The sequence below is a fragment of the Parasteatoda tepidariorum genome, chromosome 5 (assembly GCF_043381705.1).
Source record: "Parasteatoda tepidariorum isolate YZ-2023 chromosome 5, CAS_Ptep_4.0, whole genome shotgun sequence".
Lineage (NCBI taxonomy): Eukaryota > Metazoa > Arthropoda > Arachnida > Araneae > Theridiidae > Parasteatoda > Parasteatoda tepidariorum.
In genome coordinates, this window is record NC_092208.1 from 64,149,718 (window position 1) to 64,174,853 (window position 25,136).

The 25,136-nt window shown below is 26.9% G+C and overlaps 1 protein-coding gene across 4 annotated transcripts in view; it reads left to right on the forward strand.

The window, feature by feature from the left end:
- LOC107438520 (pleckstrin homology-like domain family B member 1) overlaps window positions 1-25,136 on the forward strand; it is a 102,928-nt gene that overhangs the window by 54,670 nt on the left and 23,122 nt on the right. For all 4 annotated transcript variants that reach the window (XM_043046479.2, XM_016050826.4, XM_071181547.1 and 1 more), the window contains exons 11-15: window positions 268-378; window positions 2,068-2,187; window positions 5,294-5,342; window positions 6,142-6,250; window positions 22,454-22,511. In XM_043046479.2, the coding sequence (XP_042902413.2) occupies window positions 268-378; window positions 2,068-2,187; window positions 5,294-5,342; window positions 6,142-6,250; window positions 22,454-22,511 (447 nt within the window). The remainder of the gene's footprint in view (window positions 1-267; window positions 379-2,067; window positions 2,188-5,293; window positions 5,343-6,141; window positions 6,251-22,453; window positions 22,512-25,136) is intronic.

The following is a 25,136-nucleotide window of genomic DNA, read 5'->3' on the forward strand; positions in this document are numbered from 1 at the left end:
TACACTTGAATTGAAGGCTGGGACACTTTGTGCAAGTGTTGCTTTTTAATTTATACTTTTTCAAAATCATATTTCAGTTTTAGCAGTAATTTATTTGAACGATTTTTTTATTAACAAATAAAGTTACTTTTATAGTTTAATCTTTTTCCTTAAAAAATATATATTGCATATTGGCAAGGTCTTACAAGTTGTTTCTCCATTTTTTCCCCAACTTTCTTGGCCTGATATTTAAAATGCATTTTTGACATTATGATTATTATATTTTAGATTGAGCTTAGTGAAATATCAAAACAAATGCAAGCTATATCATCTCAAATAGAAGAGGAAAAATTAAAATGTGAGAATCAATTGAAAATATTTACTGATGAGCTTCGACAGGTAAGCAAAAAACTAAGTTATGTTAGATTAAGCTTTTATTGTGTTTAATTTTTGTAGAAGAGGTGTAAACGAGAGGTATTGACAACTGATTAAAGAATCAATCTTGAAATAAGTTATGTCTGCCTGAATGTGAAATAAAGGACACTTCTCAAAAATCAGTTGTAATTAATGTGATAATTTTAAAACTGGTTTTTCATTGTATCTGTAGTTTTATGTGGGACTCTACACATTTCTGTAGAAACCTTATTTTCACTGGATACAACAGCCCTTAAAAATTTTATTACTTAGAGCGTACGGCATATCGAGTTGACGAAAGAACTGATTTAGAGGACGGATCAAAAGCCGTTTGTAGACGAATCTCACATAAGCACAAATAGCTTATATATGTTATTAATGTTAATAATAACATTAATAACATATATAAGCCTGTATATAATTTTTATTTCATAATTTCTTTCCTTATTTAAACTTAAGTGTATTATTATTTATCATGTTTTATTATTTCTAAAACTATTTCAAAATAATTTTTTAGTTTCGTTTTGTAAACATTAAAAAAACAGCATTTTGTAGCGATTCAGAAAACCGGAAAAATCAGTTATCCGGAATCGCGATGGTCCCGATCGTTCCGGATAATCGGTTCTCTACTGTATAAGTCATTGTTATTCTGAAATATATTTAGCTTTTAATTTTTTTCACTTTCTATGGTTAGTACTAAATTAATCATGAAATTGGTACTGATACTAATCGAATAATTTAGATAGCTTCGATCATAAAATTTTAAAAATATGCCTGCAGATACAACAGCAAAACTTTTCAGTTTGTTGTATGGGTTGGAAATCCTTTTTTTCAATGAGGAAAACTAGTTTGCTCAAACTTTTCTCGCATTTAATTAAACAACTTACACAATTTTTTGACTTGATAATAAGCATAAAAAGTGCTTTTTTTGGCAGAAAAGAAAAGGTAAAAAAAACTTAATGAGTTTATAAATCACATAGAACTTTTATTTTTTGAAATCACTCTATTTACAGATTTCACTTTCTCAGAAATGAATTGAAAACAAAGCTGGTGCTTCATTTATTAAACCTTTAATCATGATAGTACTAATTAATACTGATTACTTTTATTATATTTATAATTATAATGTAATAATAAAGATAATTAGATAATAATGATTACTCTTATTATATTTTTAATTAAAAAAACATTAAAATTTTATTTCAGATAGATTAAGATATTTTTTAAAAGAAATTTCTTGGTTAATGTAAATTATAAATAGTTTTTATAATCCTACAATTATAAAAATGATGTAGTTTAATTTTCACTATTTTAGTTATATTAAATGAACACATTGAAATAAATAATAAATTCTGCTTTTTTTCCGAATATTGTTACATAATTTGAGTACAAATAAATTGAGTCATTTCCAAAATTTGTGAGTGGGATTCTTAAAAGTTGCCTATTAATAAATTAAAGTTTATTCTTTATTAAGGTTGCAATTACAATTACACCCTGTATGAATTAACCTGAAACTCTAGTTTATGCTGTCATTCTTCTATTTTCACACAGAAGGTTTAATTATTGTTTTACTTTCAATAATTTTTTGAATTAAACGTTAACATTATTTATTATTAGTTTCTTTTCTTTACATATTTTATAATTATTTTTTACAAATTTTCTGTGTCCTTTTAGGAGGTGATGAATTTGGAGCTTATAAATAGCAAATTGAAAGCTTTAGCTGATATGAAGCCTAGTGCTACTCCTTTTTCTAGTCCAGGTAGTAGTCCCCGAACTTCAGACTCAGAAATTGAGGTAATTTTGATCATAATATGTGTTATTTTTATCAAAAAAATTGTTTTATATTCTTCTATCATAATGTAATTGTAACTAGGGATCGATTTTTGTTCCATTTTTGTTTGAAAAATACATTTGTGTTTAGTTTCAATTCAGTTTGATTAATAAGTGAAATGTATTCTTTAAAAAAATTTCCTTTTTAATTTATTGTATTATAATGTTTACTTTTTGCAACATATGTTTAAACTCTTTTTTGTTTTCTGATTAAGTTTCTTATATTTATGCATTGTTTTTGGGCTGTAAAAATTATTTCATCTTTTCTTTTCTCAACTTAAGCTGTATACTGTTAGGAACTCAAGTTTTACCATTTTCATTATTTTTTATTGTAGCTCATTCATTAAATATATACAGTCAAACGTCAGTCCATGATTCTTCCATCTTTTGTTTATTGAATGCATCATTTTGTGTTATCGCTCCCTCCACAAATCCTTATAACGTTAATACTTCTGATTAGATCGTTTTTTAAACTAGAAAATTTCCGCATCTATCGATCAAAAATTTGACTGATAGTTGAAAAAAAAATGGTTATTTTATTTGAAAAACATCATACATTCCAGTGTGTATAGTCTTGTTTAACTGGTACCATCACAAATATTAATCTAAGAGTGTTAATAATGCCCGCTTAGATCATTTTTGAAACTTGAAGATTCCGGCATCTATCATTCAGAAATTTGATTGACATTGAAAATATTGAAGTTAGTTCATTTTGAGAAGAAAGAAGGAAAGTTTTGGTGATTAATAATGAAGAAAATGAGGATTTGTTACTATCTAGAAAAAATGCTTCTAACATTATGTTAGATGTTTATGCATCAGTTAATGAAAATGTAGTATTGTGATGTTGGTTAAAAAAATTGCCACAGAAAGTGCAAAATAATGAAAATGAATTTAGTTGAGCAGAACCACAACTAGTGACTTTAAAAAAAAGTCTAAAGTTTTTTAAACAATGAGAAACTTAAACTGTATTCTCACTAATTTGAAGAAAATCAACAGCAATCTGTTACAAACGTCAGATATGTTTTGTTTGCGTTGTTAAGAAACGGGTGTGTTTGAAGTAATATTCCTAAGAAAATAAATGTTTCTTCATCTTCTTTTGACATGAATGGCAAGCATCTGTGAAACTGTTCTGCTCTCCAAGGGGTGCACACTTTTTCATATACCATGACCCTCTCCACCCCTCTTTTTTGTATTAGATTGCAAGATTTATTGTGTTTGGTAAAGCAAAAATATGGACATAATAATTTTTTTTTTGCGTTAATATTTTTATAATACATAATATTTTTAATTATTAATTTTTTTAAATATTTTTATTATACATACATAAATTTTCAATTAATTACACCTAAGCAGTTTTGATATAAAATTTGTCTCATACTGAATTTCATTTGATATACCATTTATAAGTTTTTCATTTAGTGTTGGTTCTGACAATTTCTCTAAGATTCAAAATAGCTTGGAACATGTATAACACAAAAATGTTTGTTAAAAATGAATTAAAGTTGACATAAGAAGAAAGGCTTATCAGATCTGTAATTCGTGAAAGAAAGTAATAAGTATAAATAAGACTTTTATGTTCTAATATATATATACAGTGGAACCTGTCTAAATTGACCACCCTCGGGACCAAGTCAAATGGTCACTATATAGAGGTGGTTACTTTACGANTTGAAGTCCTCATTCCTTCATCTATATGAAAAAGGGGTGGTGGGAAATAATAAGTAAAAAAATAACAAACAGCAGTTTATTAAAAAAAAAAAAATATTAATTAAGAAACCGGAAAAAAAGCTATAATCTTTTCTTCAGCCCACACGATTATATCCGCAAAACATAGTGCTTATTTAATTTAGTGCTAATGAGTGCTGTTTACTTGCACCTTAAGCGCAATAAATGAAACTTATTGTTTTTCTTAACTTTCTTAGTGTTTTCTTGTATTTATTTATTTATTATATATATATATTACTAGAGAAAATCAGAAATTTAATTTTTATATTTCAAGAGTTCTTATTTAATTTAGAGGTTATACATTAAATGCTTATACATTTTCCCCCAAATACTTTTTGAATTAAATATTTAAAATAATTAAAGAGCTAACTAACATTGCTTGTTACGATTATCAATTGGCTATAATTTTTACTTCGTTATGAATTAATGCCCTTATATTTTTCATTATTTGCTATTAATCTCTGAAATTTAATATCTATTCCTCTTAATTAAAATTAGTTTGTATTTTTTTTATCATGTAAATTTTTATTGCGTTGAAAACTTTTAAATTCCCATTTTAATAATTCTGAGACTGTTTATTGTTTATACTATTATACGGTGATATATTGAAATTATCTTTTTAAAATAGAAAATGCCCCCTATGAGTCTATATAATTTTTATTATCATAAATTTATATTTTGGTTACTTAATTTTTGGTACAGTAGTCTCCGCTTAATACAATTGCTTTGAAACACAATGATTTTGATAATATTAACCAATTGGTAACAATAAGGAAAATTAGATCAATTTATCAATTTTATATTAATGAAAACAGTATTTTTGCATGTCCTGCAATGCTGAAAGCAACCAATTCTTGCAGCATATTCTTTGCCCATTTGAACCCGCTAAATTTTTAACTTTTTGTTGCATAAGCCTTCCATTTTCTGGAGCCTTCTTGAACATTTTTGAACTGCTGTATAAGATCCTTTTTGAACTTGTTTTGACAATTAAAACAATTTTTGAAAATAAATGAAAGCATTGATGACCTTAAACGATATATTGATCTCACAAAGCAATGATTTTAACATACAAATAAATAGAGAAAATTCAGGCAGTGATTTTGATAGCAGTAACTGATTGATAACATTATCTACCATGACATTAAGCTGAGACTACTGCATATAGTTTTACTATTGGAAGTTATATTGCTTTACTAAAACTTATAACTGTTTTGCATTGGAAGTGTAATGTAAGTGAAAATTAAAAATTTTCTTTAGAATTGCTATAAAAATTCTATGTTTTGCATTTATAGATTTCATTTTTTTCAAGTGTGTAATTTTATTATATGAATGTATTATTTTACAGGGCCAAAGAAATGGGGTTTATAATATGCAGTCTCACCTAACTATAGAAGGTAAAATGTTTTTTTTTTTAAACATCTTGTTAAGAAAAACTAAGAAAATTAAGAATTTCAAAATATTTCTTTTTAAATAAAATTTTTACCATGATTCTTGTGCATTAAATTAACAAAAATAAAATAAATGAATTTTAATTCAGTTACTCCGAAACAGATATCAAATCCAATCAAAGTTAGATGTATTTCACACCTTCAGATGTAAAAGTGCACCACTGAAAAAAATCACTATGCTAGTAATTTTCATTATAATAGATTACCTAACACAAAAGAAGTTTCAAATTTGGCATACAATTGTTCATAAACTAATATTTGCATCAGTAAAAATTTGAACAGAATGTTCTTTTATTTTTATAAGTAAATGAAAATTTCATACTGCTTTATTGAATGATATTTGCATTATGAGAGCAAAAATCACATAAATTAGAAATTTCTAAAACTGCAATTACAGTTACTTATTTTTTTTTTTAAATATAGATAGAATTGTTTTTAAAATTGCTGTTATGAGAGAGAGAAAAAAATAAATCTATGACATTTATTTTTATTTTTGCAATTTTCACATTTTTGATATACATACAATTGGATCCATTTTGAATCATATTTCTAATAAGTTTATTATTATTTAATTAACATTATTTTGTGAAGCTTAGATGTTATTATTTATTAACAAATTTTACTTTAAAAATGTTAGTTTTTACTAACATTTAGCGATTAAAAAAATTTACTTAATTATAATTGATTTTCAATTCTAATTCTATTTTTGTTAATTTTATATTAAATTTTTGTTTATTTCTTTTAGATAACAGTTTAACAAGACGGCAGTCAGATCGCAGTGATAATTGTAATAGTTTTCATAGCTTTGAATCTGAATCATCTAGTCTCACAAGTTCTGACACTGGGGGAGAGAAGTATGTTGAATTTTAATGTCCTCTTTTATAACTTAAGATATAATTTTTTTAATAAATTGCATCAAAATTTGTCAATAATAATAATATGTCAATAATAATAATCTGTATGTAGAAAGAGCTAACATAATCGTTAAAAAAAAAGGGCTGAACATGTTAAATTCTCATAGAAACAATAATGAAATACAACAAAAATTTTAGTAATTCATGTAATGAAAATGGTATATTACACTCAACAAATTTGTCCAACAAATAAAGTTCAAAGAGCATGTCTTGAAGTGGCAATGTAATCCTGTTTTAATTGCTTTGGCAGTGGATAAAAGTATATTTAAATATTTAAATAAATGTTACAAATTTAATTAGTTGTAGATTTATAATCATTTCCTTTTATTCAAACAACCAAAATACAGATTGTTGGTGCGCTTTTTATTTTGGACCTAACTCAAAATCCATATTTAAGCGTATGCATATTTAAGTGTTTTATATATATTTACTATCATTCATGTGCTTAACGCTTCTTGCATTTTTTAAAATTTAGTCTTCTATCAAAAGACTTTAAAGGTCTACTTTGTCTTTATATGCAAGATAGCCTTTTGCAGGCCTAAGTTGCTTTAACTACATGCAATAATATCCCATGTTTCCTATCCATGGCGAGTGGTCTCCTATTTTTTTACTTTCACAGACACTTAAGTTTTTTAAAGTGTCATCTAGTTGGCGATCTTCTGGCCTGAGATCCCATAGGATTTTTTAAAATGGCTATTTTAACTGCATTACTTTCTGGTCTTCTCCTGGTATGGCCAAGCCATCTTAACCTAATGCTAAGTATTCTACAGTTCTTTTTAAATGGTTGCCTTGGGTCTTATAAATTTATAATTGTGGTTGTAAATATGAGTTAATGCTTGTATCATTTCTCATTTTTTAAATACCATTTAATTGCTTAGAGATATGAATGCGAAAAGATCATCTGAAACTTTAAATTTGTGTTATGGTTTTTTTTAATGAGAATTCTGAACTTAACTAATAAGTAATGACATAGTTATAGTTATATTGTTTAACTCAGGTAAACTGAGGTTTCTATAGTAAGTTTTGTCACCTTATATTTTATATTTGTATTCTTTGTTTTATTTTTAAATAGTAATATAATTTGATGCAATATTTTGTTGCTAACATTTCTACTTTCCAAAAACATTTTTCAAATGATTTGTTTTTTGACATGTAAATATCAATATTATCAAAAAATCAATCCTCTTGTCAAATTTTAAAAAAAACTTTCATTTAAATAAAAAAAATGCATTTTTTAATAAATTTGCTTCCCATAAAAATGCGTTCTTAATTCTATTTTAAATGCATTTTTAAAAAATTTCCCTTTAACTACTTCTGTTCCCTAGTTTTCTTCTTTAATATGCTACTACTAAAAGCTTAAAAAATTAAATATGAGAAACACTTTAATAACTCAAAGTAGTACTTGAAGCAAAAGAGAAAAAAAAAAGGAATATATATATATCTATATATTATACACCCCTAGTTATCAAATTTCAATAAATTGAAAGTTCTTTCTATATGTGGGCTTTGTTTAAATAGTGTATTAGTTCCATTTTAGCTCATTTTGAGATGCCGAGTCTTGATGTCTAATAAGTGCATTGTTTTCCCTTCTTTTTTCTGATTTATGATGCTCTATGTTTGGTAGCAGAAATAAGTATTTGCTATACTAATTTTAAAATACGATAGAAAATACAGGAATAAAAATAAAGATTAGGCTAACTCCTTTCTTTATTAATAAGCACAGTTGGACTACAATTAAAACAAGGCATTTATTTACATGAGAAACTAAATCTTCAATAATAATAATAAATTTTTTTCTTCCGAAATGTACTATAAGCATATTTTACAAAATTTATTAAAAATAAACACAAAATGTAAATTTTTATATAGTAATGAGAAAATCATGTTATTTCCTTAGAATAAAGTGTTTAAATTAGAAAAAAATACATATATGGGGACCCCGTGACAGAATTAAGGCGAAACAGAGTTCATGTAGAAAGAGTTTACCTTTAGGAAGTAAAAATTTTTTGTTTCTTTTCTGCAGACATTTTCAATTTTTTTCTCTCTAAATTTATATTTAAAATATGCCTTTTTCGCACATCGGAGGGGAAAGAAATGTTCATGATTTTTCTATTCTTATTTGTGAAAAATAAGTAATAATGGAGTAAAAAATTTCTTTTCTGCAGAAATGTTCTAAGATTTTTTTCTCCGTAATTATATTCAAAAGGTGCCTTTTTCGCGCATCAGAGGGGAAGGAAATAAAGATATTTAGGAATATGAAAAATAAGGAATGAAGTAAAAAAATGTTGGCTTGCTTTTCTACCAAAATTTTCACAAGATTTTTTTCCCTCCAAAACTATTATATAACAAAAATTTCTCTTAAATTTTCAAAAGATTCCTTTTACACGTATCAGAGAGAAAAGAAATGTCTTTGTAACATGTATATTTGTCATTATGATAAGTATCTTACAGTAAGATATTAGTGCTAGAGAGGTTTGTCGCAGAAAGCCCAAAAAAATTCTGCCACTGGGTATGGGGGTAAATTGTTTATGTAGAAAATGTCTAGAGGACTAAGTAACTTCTGGTGATTATCATTGTATTCCTAAATATTATTTAAATCCTTTGTTTAAAATAATAATCTGATAGAAAAATTAAGTTACATTTATTTTTCATTTATTTTTTAAATTTGCATTTGAATTATTGAAATAAACAAAACATTTATAAACTTAACAGAATTTCAACATATTTTTTTCTTCTTCAATGTTAATGCTATTACACAACGAAGGATTTTAATATTATCCTAAGCTATTAAGAAATAAATTGTAAACATCTTGGTTATAATTTTTTTTTCTGGAATTTTACTTTATTTTGAAATTAGAAAAAGAAAACTATCAATGTGGTATGTTTTCCCCCCACAAATTTAATCAGAAAGTGCCTGTGCATTCTTCATTTCAAGTATTTATCTTTGTAAAATCAATCATGAAAGGATATATTACGAAAAAGCTTATTTAATTTTTTAATTTTATTTTTTGTTTTGTTTTTTGTGTTGCACTGTTATTTATTTCAAATTTTGTGAGCCAAAACTGGTGTTTCTCCAAGCAGCTAAAAAATGAGTCTTTAAATGTAAAATTTAATGTTAATTTATTGCAAATATTCCCTGGAATGGAAATACTGCAAAAATTCAGCTAGTCAGATAAAACTAGTCAAAGAAAGTTATTTAAATTGGAAGGATCTAGATTGCTGCTTGTCCAAATTTTAAAATATTAAAAATTTTCACTAACATTGAAAGTTTTCTAATGTTACATTAAAGGGATTGAGAGATCATTGATATGATTTAATAAATTTTTTTAGTAATAATTGAGAAATCAACTGAACTTGTCAAATTAATTTACATATTTGCAAGCAACAGAAGACAACCAGTTTCAAAATGCCTCACTCAAGGTACTCTAAGAATTGTTTAAAAATTTTAGCCAAGAGTTGCTAAAGCAAGCATGATTATATCATGATAATTAAAATTTTTTTGATTTGTTTTGCAATTGCCTTTATATTTCTTTTTCATTTTATTTATTATTATTATTTATTTTTGTTGAAAGTAAGGCTTCTCCTTAGAAATCTGAAATGATCTAAATTCGGATATCTTAGGATCTATTTGTTAATGCTAAAGTGATACTGTTTTTTTAGGGAAAAGAAATTGAAAAAGAGTGAAAAAATTCCAGTTAAAGAGAAAAGTCTTTATCTTTAGAATAATTTAGTAGTAACATATCTTTTCTAAGTTATTAGAATAAATTGGTAGTGTACATATCTTTTCTAAGTCCTTTATGTCAGAAGATCTCTAATTAAAGTTAATTTTATTTGCTGTACTTGAATTTTGAAATTTTCAATTTCTAACTATTGATGAATCATTTATCTCAATTGTGGATTTCAAGCAATGTCATAGATTTAATATTTCTTTTTGAAGAATTCTTCCAATTAATAGAAAAAAATCTGTTATGCCTATGCAATGTTTAAAACCAGTTTACGATGAAAACAATCTAGTTGTAGCTGCCATTATCTTAAGTGCTCAAATTGGATTTTGTTGGAGAGGAAACTAAAATGAGAAAATATTGGTCGCATGATGGAATGTGTGGTGTGTTTCTTCTTCTAAATTGCTTCAAAGTTATTTTACTTTTAAATTGATCTTTTAATTGAATCAATTACCATAACCATCATTTCACAAGAAATTAAGCGAACTCACTTTTTATTGATGCTGAAAGGTAAAAAATGTATGTTGCCCTATTATTGTTCAAGGTAACTTAAATTTTTAGTTTTTATGACAATTTGGCAAAAAAAAAAATTTTATTTTTGAATGGTTGTAATCCTTTGTTAAATTTAGCATTACCGAAAAAGTTATTAATAAAAAAGAAATTATCTTATAAAAAAAGCAATAATATTTAAAATATATTAAATGATTTTCGTGTTTCCTGGTGTATAAGTCAAAATTTCAAGTGTCCAAAAGTTGCAAAAATCAGGGGGTTAACTTATACACCATTAATAAAGGTGGATATTTGTTGATCGTGAATTTTGGATGCATTATAAACAAAGAGATAGATATGATCTGTATCAATTTACCCCTTTAAAAAATTATATTTAATATGTTATGTACAATTAATTTTGCATTTTCTCTCATGTTTTTTTGATTTATAAAGGTTTTTTTAGAAACAGTTCTTAAAATTACATTCAGAAAAAAATAAGAAAAGTTAAGATAATTTATTCAAGATTATTTCAATATTTTTAACTGGAGAAATTATCTTAGACTTAACAATTTTTAAAGTTTTTTTTTACTGATTGACTTACGCATGATATACCAGAAATTTGCTATCTTGTAGTCAAAAATAGGGGATTGACTTTGTACTGGTTTGTTGGGTAAATATTTAAAAAAAGTTAAACATACAATTGAAGCAAAAAAAAAAAAAAAAAAAAAAAAAAAAANAAAAAAAAAAAAAAAAAAAAAAAAAAAAAGNGTAGACTTAATAATTATTAAAGTTTTTTTTTAGAAATTTTCATATTTGTTTTTTTTAGTGATTGACTTATGCATGATATACCAGAAATTTGCTATCTTGTAGTCAAAAATAGGGGATTGACTTTGTACTGGTATGTTGGGTAAATATTTAAAAAAAGTTAAACCTACAATTGAAGCAAGAAAAAAAAAATCATTAACCAGCTATTCATTGAGTCATTAGCTCTCGTATAATATATTTTGTAATTGCCAATAAATCTGGAAAGATGCAAAAAATAGGCCTAGATTTTTGCATCTGGATGCATGAACTAGTTCATGTATCCAATTGTATTATGCAATAGAGTTCTGAGTTGCGTGTGGACATTCTGGACAATTTTGCTATTCTATCTCTGGCAATGTTTAGGGAATGGCCTGTTTCTTTTCCAGCAGAACTCCGCATCATTCACACATCGAGGCTTGCACAATCATGGTTTCACAAAATGGGTGTACAAAAACTAAATTGTCTTTCTCAGAACTTTAAAAAGTAGCTACGCTTTGATCTAAATTCCATAAAACACCTTTGGGTCGAATTAGAACGCAGATTATAACTACGCACTTCAGCTGCTATGGACACCTAGAAATCAATTTCTATGACTATCTATCTAACACTGATAGAAATTTTTGCCAGGCTATTATCGATGCAAAAAAGAGACCAGCTTCACATTAAAATATGCCTAAAGATTCCCTAAGTTCAAATTTGATGTTCAGTTGGCTATGTAGTGTAACTGTGCGTTAAAAAGCAACTTTTTATTCATTTATTCTTTTTTTTTACCCCCAGCTTACGGAATTATAATTTAGTTGTAGTAAGTTAAAAAAGAATTCTGACGTCAATTACCTGGCTCAAATGCTAAGAGTGAGAACAAATTATGTGCTTAGATAAAATTACTATGTTGTTAATGGTTGTTTTATTGGACGACAGTTAAACTTTGTAAAACGAACATCAAAAATAATAAATCTATCATTCAGAAACCTGGTTCATGGACACACATAAAAACCGACCAGCTATCTTTAAAAGAAAAGTTTTGATAAGTATTCTGGATACAGTGAATGTCAATGGTACATAAACTTGATATAATAGGGAACTGTGCAAGCTTTATAGAAAGGCAGATATTATTAATCACCTTAACCCTTTGACGCAGAATATTTTTCATACTATTTTCATTTTTTTGTATTAACTAAAGTCTAAAAAGTAAAAAATATTATATTTACCATTTTAATAATTTATGGTTATGAAATACAGCATGAAACACCAGTGTTTTTCTTTGTAGAATCTTCCAAATACGGCTCACTTCCAAAGAATAATTTTTTCAAATTTGCACTTGTTTGCAGTTATTTGGATCTAAGAGAAACAAATATTCACCATTGAAATTTCTTTAATTTGAAATATCAGTTATTGATAAATTTTTGATTATGAATGAAAATTTTTTTTTCAAACTACTTTTTTTTTCGATGTATGTTTTAGTTCAAGTGTAATTCCGATAATCACATTTTTTTACTAACTATTAGATGAGTTTTTAAAAATAAAAAATACCAAAATGTATTTTTGCTTGTAGTTAGAGCTTCCGAAAATATATATACATAAGGGACATCAGTGTCCCATCTACGTCATAGGCTTTAAGTAAAGCGCATCAAATTTGCTAGACGCATCTGACGAATACATCCATCAACCTTAACCTCCAGAATTTCTAATTTTAAACAATTTAGGAACCCAATTTAAGGCATGTTTAAACTGAGGTGAGTAGACTACATTAATGAGGATTTAAAAGCACTAAGAGTAAACAAACTGGAACATGCTAGCAAGGGGAAGAGTATAACGGCCACAAAGGACTGTCGAGTCAATTAAAAAGAAAAATTGATTTTTGAAAAAAATTTTAAGATTACTTACTCTTTGTTTTTTTTCACCCGACTATAATCGTTGTTTTTAATGCAAGATTATAGTTACAAGGACCTATAAACTTCCTCAAAAAGTTTATTGTTGGCAATAACACGTTGGAAATTATTTTAAAGTCCCCTGCTTGTTTCACTCATCACCTTCCACTTTTGTAACGTAATCATTTGTCTGTGGATAATCTCTTAACTAAAATGTCTTAAAATAGATGCATAAAATTGTAAGGCTGGAATATTAATGTTCTAAGATTTAGTTTGCTTGTCTTCAATTCCAGTTTTATGCGCCGGGGAAAAAAAAAGAAAACTGCACGTATCTTAATAGTTGAAATGCAAAAATATTCTGAGAAAGGCTTTGACCCACAAAGGGCTGTCAAATCACTAAAGAAGTTAATTAAAACATTCAGTTAATAGATATTTTAGTCATTAATGTAACCTAAAAAAAAGAGGAAAGTGCAATTAAACTGTTTTTTTAAGCAATTGTAATATGCAGCTTTTTTTAAAAACTTTTTAGTTATTTTTTACTATTTAATAATGCTCATATTCCCTAAATTTAAACTCAGTGTAAATTAGGGGTTATTAATTAAGGTAACAATAAAAAACTGTAATAAAATTAGTTTATTTAAAATTAAAAAAAAAGACGTTTCTACCAAAAGGAAACTACTATTTCTCTAATAAAATATACATTATTTTGTCAGTAAATGTTTCCTGAAATAATATCGACGTTTATTACAAAAAAAAAAGTTATCTAAGAAATATTTCACTTCCTACTCAACTGTGAAATTGGATTCTCGTTTTATGTTTCATTGAATCCTTAATTTCTCTTTTCCATTTCGGCTAGATCGTATGATAACATAATCTGAACCCTTCCCATATTTTTTTTCTCCCTTTCATAGCACCAGAAAATGTTAGGTGCTTATGATTTTTTTCTTCTTCTCCTTTCTTGTTTTAATCCAGGGGTCCCTATAAAGTTCAGTTGATAAAGCAATGCCTCATTTATATAAGTTATTACGTCTCTCTCATATCTGGAAAAAACAGAGTTTGGGTTTCTTCTTTAGATAATGCAATATTTCGGTGTTAAATATTCTTAAAAACGTTACACAGTATATATATTTTTTTGTTTTGTTCAAGTATTGCAAAATAGATGATAAAATTAGATATAATAAAATAAATGTTAAGTCTTGCTTAAGTGGTGATAAAGAAGATTTAAGATATCATTTAAGTAATGTAAGATTTCTCAAAGCGTTATTGTTTTTAAAATAAAATAGTTTTTGCTATATTTTAACTAGTTATAAAATGAAATGAAAAGTAATGAATTAAAAGTAACGGAAAACATAATTTTATAGTATTTGTTTTATTTTATTATTTATTGGCTTATTGTATTGTAATTAAGATATTTTTTATTTATGAAATACAAGATCGATAAAATTCAATAAATTAGAAATTAAAGTATAATTCCGTACCGTGTAAAATTGTTTCCGCTCTTTTGAGTAAGACTAGCAATTGCCAATTTTTTTCAGCCACGCTCAATTCCCAATAAGGTGACCTAGATTAGAATCCCAGCAATGACTGTTGAATACAGATTCTGCACCCGGTTCGCACCGAGCACAGTGCTGACATAAAATATCCTCAGTGGTAAACGGATCATGGGTTAGAGTCCCTTTGCTGTCAGGCTAACCGTAGTAGATTTTAAGGGTTTTCCTCTATGAAAATGAGGGTTAATTCCATTAAAAGTTCAATGCAAATTTTTCTCAATACTTGATCCAAGTGCTCCCTTGTCTTCTGGATTGAGCTCAAAATAACACGGCTACGTAGTTGATTTTAGGTAGCCGCAGGGATACCGACTGCTCCGCTTTCTGCAAAAGTTATAATAAATTGGTAGCAAATTAAGCAATAAAACTTGTAGAGTAAGAGTAAATGCGCCTACTCTTTCAAAGTGTCGCAGCAATTAAGTTGCATTTCATATCATACTTTGAATCTTTGATACGTAGTGGTGGAAAAATTACTTAAAATAAAAAATACTAAATTAAAAATAATTTAAATTTCGTTACGATTAGAAAATATTTTTTTACAGAGCGAGCAAGTTGGCATCGCTCTAGCCATAATCTCAAAAATTGGGTCGGCTGTTTAACGTTGGTTATTAAATAAAATGTTAATTGCCCGGGATACACTTGCCCGAAATTTCCTTTGGTTGCTTTTTTTATTATTGTAAAGTGAAATTACCCGGTATTCCTTATGCAGACATTTTTCTTAGCGGGAAATTCGTAGCCACTTCTGTTTACTTTAATGAATGTTCCAATTGAATGAATGTTATTAAAAAAAAAGTACTGTAGTGACAAATACTTTTTTTAATGAATTTTGTTTTTAGAAACATGTTTTATTTTCAATTTATAGTTCTGAAATTTGAAAAATAAATTGCACCTACTGTGTTTTTGTCTCTGAAAAATGCAAGCATAGTGCATGCTGTACTTTCCCCCATCTGCAAAATGAATGAAAAATCCACTCCCGTTGGAAGTAATCCTGTAATTGAAGGGTCAAACTTAAAACGATGCTGGTTATGGAATAAAGCATTACATTTCAGTTATTTTAAAATGTTGTTTACTTAATGCGTGACAGACTAATTTTGTAATATTTTAAATTAATTGAAACATTGATATGCCACTCTTATAAGTCATTCTAAATCGGTGGAATGACGAAAAGAATGAGATTAAAAATTGAGCATTTTACTCATTTTAAAATAAAAATACTGTGGTTTTTCTAATTCATGATAGATCAATTGGGCAATTGATTATTATTAACTTTCTTTTGTTTTCTCTTGGTTTATTTTGTTACTACCATTTTTAAATTATTTTGAAATTTTTACTTTTTAATCTTCAATCCACTGAGGTCATATGACAGACCAACGGCAATTACCTACTGACTATATATTGAAAATATTATAAATAATAATGACGCTATCTCTCACAAATAATTTTTAACCGATTTCTTAATTTTAATTTAGCATTAAGAAAATTCATAGATAATGTTATGATTTTTGAAATTTTTTTTTTAAGTTAAAGCTTATAAAATAAAGTAATTAAGATATTTATGAATGTTTTGAATAAAACTGAGTTATTTTGATAACGAATTTTAATTTTAATTTATTATTAAGTTCTTCTCTTTAACCATTTGAAGTACTAACAGGTTGTGAATATTCTTAAATCACATAAATATTTGATTTTTAATAAATTCCATCGTGCTCACAATTCATTAACTTCTTTCAATACACCTGCATTTTTTAGTCACGATTTATTCGATAAAATCTATCATACATCAAAACGCTTTTTATCGTGATGGGAACCTTATCAGAACCACCTGTTGTCGTGAATAGTGTTTCCTTTATTTATTAAGTATTTAAGAAGAAAAAAAATTCCTTTTAATGCATAATAATGATTTAATGTTTTGTTTGTTCTGATTAAATGTTTTTGTTTAGATTTATATTCTACATAGCAATCATATTGTTCAATATTTTAAAATTCTCTGAACGTTTCAAATGTTTAGGTTCTTGTTATATTTTAGTTAATTTGGAGTACACAACCTCCTTTGCAAGAGGGCCGGATGAAAAAAAAAAAAAAAGGAAGTTTTTCGTGCCGTAAAGAATTTAGCTTTTATTACAATTAATGAGAACTAAACTATTCCTAAGTGCAAATGAAAACAATATCTATTGATGTAAAAAAATTAAGAGTAAGTAAATATTAAGTCTTGCAAACTTTGAAATAAAATCAAAATGTAACTAGGTTTTCAACTTCCTCTGAGGAAAAATTAATTTTACTATAATTTTTACAGTGTAATACAATTAACTTATATGTTCAGTTTTTAAACAAGTATTTGAAATGTATTTAGTTGGGTCATGTTTTAATTCTTAAAAATGCCTTAAGAAAAAAAATCTGTTAAAAATTCTAGTTTTTTTGATTTTTTAAATAAGACATTTGAATTTTTTAAAGTTATTTTTTTTAAAATTTTGAAGCAGTTTGAAAGACATTTATAATGTTTCTCATAGTAATTATGTAATTTTTTTCAATAAGTTTTTAGTTGAAAACAGGGGCCCGTATTGACCATTCAAAGGTTTGCATTTGGCCCCCGGAATGTAGCTTTGGCACACCTATATTAAGTATTACGTCATTAATTTTACTATGCATTTATTTGTTTATTTTTTAAAGTTAATCCGTATCATTTGAAAACTTGTCAGAGTTTGATCCAGATGAAATTCAGATAATACTAATTTAAATAAATAATTTGGCATAAGTGGATTTTATAACACAAAATGTTCATGGCTGTAAAAGAGGAGGATATAAATTTGTTTGTGAAGAAAGTGTTGACGCAATTTCTATATATATATTAAAAATAAAGGACAATGATTATGTCAATTAAGAAAATGACTTTCATCAACACGTCGCTGTGACACTTCATGAGTACGCTGAGGTCAAAACCCATCTGATCGTCATTAAGTCTTTTATTTAAGGCCCACATAATAAGGAAGTTACTTAAATTTAAGCTGATTCAGGACATAAGCATCATCAGTATTACGTGTTGTAAATGAAAGACACGCAAACAAGAAAAAAGAAAGTAATTATAATTGTTGTTTTTATAAATTTTTTTTAAATTTTTTTATTATTATTGAATTTTCGTGTTTCTTTATCGAAATTCTCTTTACACATATATTATTTAAAAAACAATCCAAGGAATAAAATTGTGTGTTATGTTCTATTAAATTTGTAATTATTATACAGGACGCATAATAATTACAAATTTTCTACGGGTACCGTCGAAAATTAAATACTCTCACTATTAAAAATATATATTATTTTTTATGACGATTAATCTTACTTTACCATCAAAAATTGCAAAAAAGAAATAAATAAAAAATAAAATAAATCAAATAAATAAATAAACTTCTATTAATTAATTATTAAATTATGTATAAAGCCTTTACAATGACACAAAAATTATTTTACATATGAAATTATCGCATTACATTTAAACAGCGTGTGAAATAACTTTTTCTGCAGGACTTACATGTTGACCCTTAATGGACAAATGTCGCCTTACAGTCGACACTGTACTATTACTTACTGGGTTCAATGTTGCCCATATGACGGCAATCTCTCACTCACATTGTAAAATAACAATTAACTTGTAATTAGTTTTATAATTGATATTGTAGTTTTACCCAATTATTGATATTTACTGATAATTATTTAATGGATAATTGATATTGTAATTGGGAATAACTACTATATCAATTACAGTTATGTGAACTTAAGTTATTACTTCCGGAGACCGTTAAGGGTTAATAGTTATGCTTCAATCTCTGCAGAACATAAATTATAAATAGTTCTGAGACTTTCGTCCAAGTTATGAGCAATTTCTGCTTTGGGGGTACTATGATTTTTTTAAATCTAAATGACGCTAAAAAATTGAGCCAAAGGATTGGTTTGTCAAAAACGAGAAACTAGTAATGATTAAAAATATTTAAGCTTTTTTATGGTTTTGTTTATGAATAATAAATTTTTTTGGAAATTTTTTTAATTAATTTTAAAATTATTAATTAATTTTTTAAACTTCAAGTCATCATAGAATTTTTATATTTACAAATTTGTCAATAAAATTTAAGCTTCATTAATGATAAATGAAGTAATGAGTAGAATTTGAAAATGTGTAAATGATTATTATTTCTATTTCTTTTAAAATTGCCTTAGTGATTGTTACTAAAATGTAATGAATAAGAAACATTTTTTTTAAATATAAAATATTAATAATAAACTTAAAATTACTTAGTAGTATTTATAGTTATCTCGTTATATTTGTTTTTAGATTGTGAAAGCATTTGTGATGATATAGTTTGAGAAAAATTTTTTTTGATAAAATTACAAGATTATGAAATTTATTAGATTTATCTTTATTTCGACTTAGAGGAAGTAAATTATCGATGCGATATTTTAAATTTTCATTTCTCAAATTTATATAGAATGTGTATGTTGATTTCTCATTTTAAAAAGATTTTATAAAATGTTTTATGAATAAGCGCATTCCATTATCTTTTTATTTTTCTAGTTTATGTGTTGTATTGTAATTTATTTCAAAAGTTGTGAGTCAGAACTGAAATTTCTGCCAACAACTAAAGAAAATGTGTTTAAGGCCTTTAATGAACAAGGTTGTTGTCATTTTACGTGTAGCAAACAAATTATTTGTCAAACTGACCTTTATTAAATGGAACTTACTTTTATTTGACCTAGACATCGTTGAATGTTTTCATTTTCAGTTTTATTTGTTTCATGAATGTTATACCTGCAATAATTCCTATTTTTCTGTTTCTATATTGAACTATTTCCATTTTAAGCCTTTATTTAGCTTTCTTTTTAAGTATAAAATTATATTTATCCACCTAAATAGTTTAATTTTTATCGATTAAAAATATTAAAATTTATTTCTGTTTGTATGCGTTTTCAAAGCGATTGTCTGAGTTAAATTATAATTGGATTCGCTCTCAATGGTCAGAGTTTTTAATTGCAATGGAAAATTGTTAGAAAGATAAGAAATTTTATTCAAGTAAATTTTGTTCATTTTTATGACATGAAAGTGTTCTGGATTTTGTTTCATAATCAGAATGTGAAGAAAATACTTTTAAGAAAATATCCTACAATGTACAAAAAAATGCTAAAAATTAAAATTCAGAATTTTTTGTGTGATAAAATTAAGAATAACTGAAAAAAAGTAATTGAATTTAATTAGTTGGATTTTTTTTATTGAAAATATTTTATCGCATTTGTGAGTTCACTTTCTTCGAAACTACATATTTCTAAGTAGAAATCGCATTTTTCTGCCACTATTTAAAGTGCGAGTCTCAAGAGGTTAATACGGAAAATAAAATAAGCTGTGAATGATGGTATTTTTAATGGCGAAAGCAAAATCGCATTTCTGACTTTTTTTTAAAATTTTTTCGTTTTATCCATTTTAACAGTGCTTAGTTTCAAGTGGTTGAAGTGCGTTTAAAAATGGCGTGTTTGACATTTTGATATATTGTGTAAAAAAGTGCTTTTGATTGATACTCTGTGGTTGCTTGCTCGGTTTACGGAAAGTGAAAAATAAAAATGCAGAAGTAAAAATCGTATTGGTTTTACTGTTATTTTCATCTTTATCAGCTCTTAAAGATTAATCCTTTCCTTATTAAGAAATTATTTTTTTTATTTTTTTGAACACTGCTGAAATAATTGAAGCTGTGAAATTGTTTCCTTTAATTTCAGTTAAATTACATAATTCTTCGTTCGTTATTGTACTTTTTTAAACGGTTAATTATATATAAATTGCATCTTCATATTTTCTTGAATTAAATTAACTTTTAAATTGTACGTATGAGTAATTAAATGTTGCTGTAAAAATTATTTGTTTCTCCTTAAAGCGTGTTGGTGTGTTTAATTTTATTTAAAAGTAAAATTAAAATAATATTCTTGAATGTTAGAAAAGGACTTCCTAAGTGAGTTGGTTCCCATAGCATTTTTTTATTATTTAGAATTAAAAGAAAATAATTTTGATAGTTCGAAAATGATTTTATAAGTACGTTGGTGCATTGTATTTTATTAAAAAAAAATAATTTTAAGTTACAGAAATTAGAAAATGATTCAATCATTTATAATCAATTGTCTGATTTTTGTCCTCTCCTTTTTCTTTTAATTTCTAAGTTGATGGCATGCAATTAGCTTAAAAATAGTTGTTTGAGAAGAATTTGTGAAAAAAAAGTATTATAAAGTGTTGGCAATCTTATATTTTATCTATAAAAAAAAAAAAAAAAAAAAAAAAAAAAAAAAATAAATAAATAAAAAAATATTCAAAAATGGTTTCTTAAGTGCGTTTGTATGTTATATTTTGTTAAAAAAAAATAAATATTTAAATTTAAGAATTAGAAAACGTGCCGTTTAAACGTTATTTAAAATATGTGCCGTTTATAGAATTTTATTTCTGCATTTTTTCCTCTTTGTTTTGATGTATTATTATTTTTTATTTAAAAAAGTTAACATTCGCCCAGACGTTTTTTTTACTAAGCATTGCATTATCAAACCCGAATTAAACATATCACAGAAAATCTTAGAAGTTTTTCTAATCATTCAAGTTCTTATTTGAAAATTTTAGATTAAGAATGTTTATCACTTTGAGGTGAAGTAATTGCGCAAACCGGCACTTCCAATCTCACCTATTTCTTTTATTTCAATTGTACTGAAATAAATAAGATTTTATTTGTTTAAAATTTTTTTTTCTTGTTATTTATTTCTGTTATCACTTATCATTATTTTGCGAATTTCTGCACCCTGGATTTGGGTGCAATGTGCTCATGTTTTTTTAAGTCAAAAATTTCTAAACTAAATATTTTTTTCTTAATTTTTTCTATTGTTTTTTAATTGTGTATTGGGTAGACGTTTCAAGTTAAAAAGCTTTTTGTTTCCTGAAGTACTTTCATCTTGGCATTCTTGTAACTCGCGTCTATTCTCACTATTCTTCGGCTTAAAACGCTTGCTGACATATCATTTTCATCCGAAATCACGACCTTCAACTTCTCTTTTATAACTTCCCTGTTCTTATGAGTGACCACTTGAGATCTTAATTATTTCCTTCTTTCTATCCACGCTCCCCGACTCAAACAACATCCCCTCCCTCTTACATCTAATACTTACTAATATAGCTAGAATAACACTACTTAGTGCTATAGATGGTTCAGATTTATGATATTCAGCATCCTCTTCAGAAATTGAACGAGATAATGAACTCTTTCACAAAGCCTTTTGAATGTCACTTATTGTAGTTAAATTTCTGAATGATATTGACAAAGAAAACTATTTCAACCGGTTTAGTTTTTTTTCTTTTTTAAATAATTGTGAGATTAGTTCAGAAATTGAAGAATGCATGTTATTGTACCCTTCCAATTGTTTCCCATCCCTCCCTTCCCTGCGGCAGGGGTGGCCACGGATTAGAATTACTTGAAGTGACGGGTGTTTCTAGCCGCGCCAGCCGCTTAGGGTGGGCCATTTTTAATGGGATCCGAGTTGCTTTTCCGTCCTCTTGGTGATTTACTAACTTGAATATTTCAAGCTGTGACTTCGTTCGGAAAAGGTGGGTGTTTGTGGAGGCTGTTGGTGTTGAATGATGTGTGCGATTCTGTTATTGTTGGTGTAGTGTTTTTGTTTTATACTGACTATGACTCTCTTGTGTTGCAGTGGACGAAGAACGGAAGATAAAATTAAAACTAGTGATAGGACAATTGAACCGAATAAGGTAAGTTTTTTATTTTTTTTAAAAAATACTGTTTTTAATTTTTGTTTTACAATGATTGATGTTTGAACAAGTTTTTGAAAACTCTTTCTTTTTAACTTTTTATTTTAATAACGAAAAAAAAAAAAATACTATTTACCGGACTTTAACGAATCTTTAGGAGAACTGATATTTCGGGTTCAAAGGGCAATTATTGCTTTCAAGTTTATTTTGTACTCTCGCACGTATTATTTTAAATTAGGCTTAATTCAGTATCTAAAATATAATAAACTAGAAAAAAAAGTTTAAAAAAATGTCATGTTTTTATATTTCTTTTTATTTTATCCAGGAAATTTTTCCAGGGGTTAAAACCCTTTTTGTAAATTATTTTTACGTTGTTTCATTGCATAAAAATTTTAATATTTGGTTTAAATATTAGTCACACCTTCTGTAAAAGAAGTATGCTTTCTATGCTCTGGCTGTATATGGACTTATGAGTTGTCTGTAAACGCCATTTATTTACATTAAATGAAAACAACTGATCTAACAGAAGCTATTTTCGCTTTCCATAAAAAGAAATAGATACTACCTATAACACAAATAAGATAATATTAAAAACATAAGCTAATATAAAGATATAAGAAGATGTAAAGAACATAAATTATCGAATTTATAAGATTCGAAATTTTCATTTGAATTATCTGCTTTTAAAAAAAAGATTGTTATTCTATTTAAATTTGTCGACAAATGTATTAAAAATCTTGCAGTTATACTTGTTTAACTGGATAAAAAAAATTAAATTTGAAAAATTTAGATTTAAATTTGAAGTTGATTTCGTCAAAAAATAGTAATATTTTATTAAAACAAATGTAATTTAGTCTATTAAATAAGTCAGTGGAATTGACTGGTCAATTTTGTTTATCATTAAATGTTACAAAACTTGGTATTATTAACTCTTTCACACAAAATTCTGAAATTAAAAAAAATATGTAAAATTACGTCCGGAATTTAAATTATTAGAACTTGTTCCGACATTTTGTATAATCAATAATTGCCTAAAGGTAAAAAATTTGACTTAATGAGCTTTAGTGTCACCCTCAACATATAGAATTTGGGAAGGACTGTGACTATATTCAGCATTCTCTGTTGAAAACAATTTTATATTTATTTAAGTATAAATCGATATTTAATTTCAATTTTTTAATTGAATGCAGTTCAGTTTTGTCAATTAGTTTATTGTAGGTTTATTTGCTTGATCAGCATCAAAAAAGTGCAAGGATGGTAATTCCATTTTTAAAATACAGTTGAGTGTATTGAAAAGAAAACAATTTTTTACATCGGGGGAGGAGAAAGTTACATCTATCTTGTGCGTTTCACGACAACCACTTATAAAGTCGTCTTCACAAAATATATTACTTACAGAAAGAAAAAAAGATTGTATTGGCCGTGAATTTATCTTAAAAAACTTTGGCATCATATTTTGTTACTTTGCATTTTAGTAATACACATTGCTAAAAAAAAAAAAAGAAAAAAAAAAAGAAAAGGAAAACTTGACATAAATTTTATTTTTCTATTGTCTGCAAAGTTATCGGTTGATAGCCCCCTTCCGTAAATCATCTTGGCGATCGAATGACAGCTTGCAGTTTCTGATATCCTTAAGTCTGGAAAAGAGGGTTCTGTAATAACAAGTGGTTGCGCCATGACTCATTTCGTCCAGGATGATTTGACATACGGTTATCGAGGTTCACGCATGGCATCTACGTATGGTTCCCATGGCAACGCGGTGGAACAGGAAGATCTTTATAGGATAGACTTCCCATCCTTTTGGGATGATTTCAAAGGGAACGAGAGATGGGTATCGGTTTTGGGGACCATGAAAGCGAAGCCATATTTGTGAATACAGTTATGATGGACGTCTAATATCGTCTCGTAGGGTGATGATATTGAATATTTGTGATCGTATTATTATTGCATGTCTGGTTGGTAGCTTTCCAAAAAAGGGATGGGTGGGTGTTTGTTTATTATTTTGTTGAAGAAATTATCCTTCCGCTCCTTAATTTCAATACATCTATTTTTTAAATTTTTATTTTATTTTGAATGAACACACAAAGTTATTAACTCTCACAGAACATTATTTTTATCCAAGCTAAATAAAATTCAGAATTTTCTGTGAAATCTCCCCTTGATCAAAATAATCTCTTTTATTTTATAACCGCCGTTGAACAGTCTACGCAATTTTGGATTACGACTGCTAATGTTCAAGTCCTTAGCCTTGTGATTTTGAATCCTATCCAGAAGACAAGGATACTCCTGGATCAAGTAATGGGCCGAAATTTGCCTTCGTGGAGGACTTTTCGATGGAACTAACTCGCATTTTCGTTTCATGGATAGGAAAATCTCCCACGGTTAACCTGACGGCTAGGGGGGCTCGATCCGATTACCACTGAGGATATTTTAAGTCAGCATCGACCAGCCATCCCTTCGATTCGAACCATGTTCGTTCACTTCATTGGAAAGCGAACGCCCTATTCCCTGAGCCAAAAGTGATCCCACTTTGTTCGTTGTGATTTGTTTGCTCAAAGTTTTGGATCCTATGTTATTCAAGTTGCACTGAATCATCCCCCTCTCAAGATTTAGCTTGTAACGTCT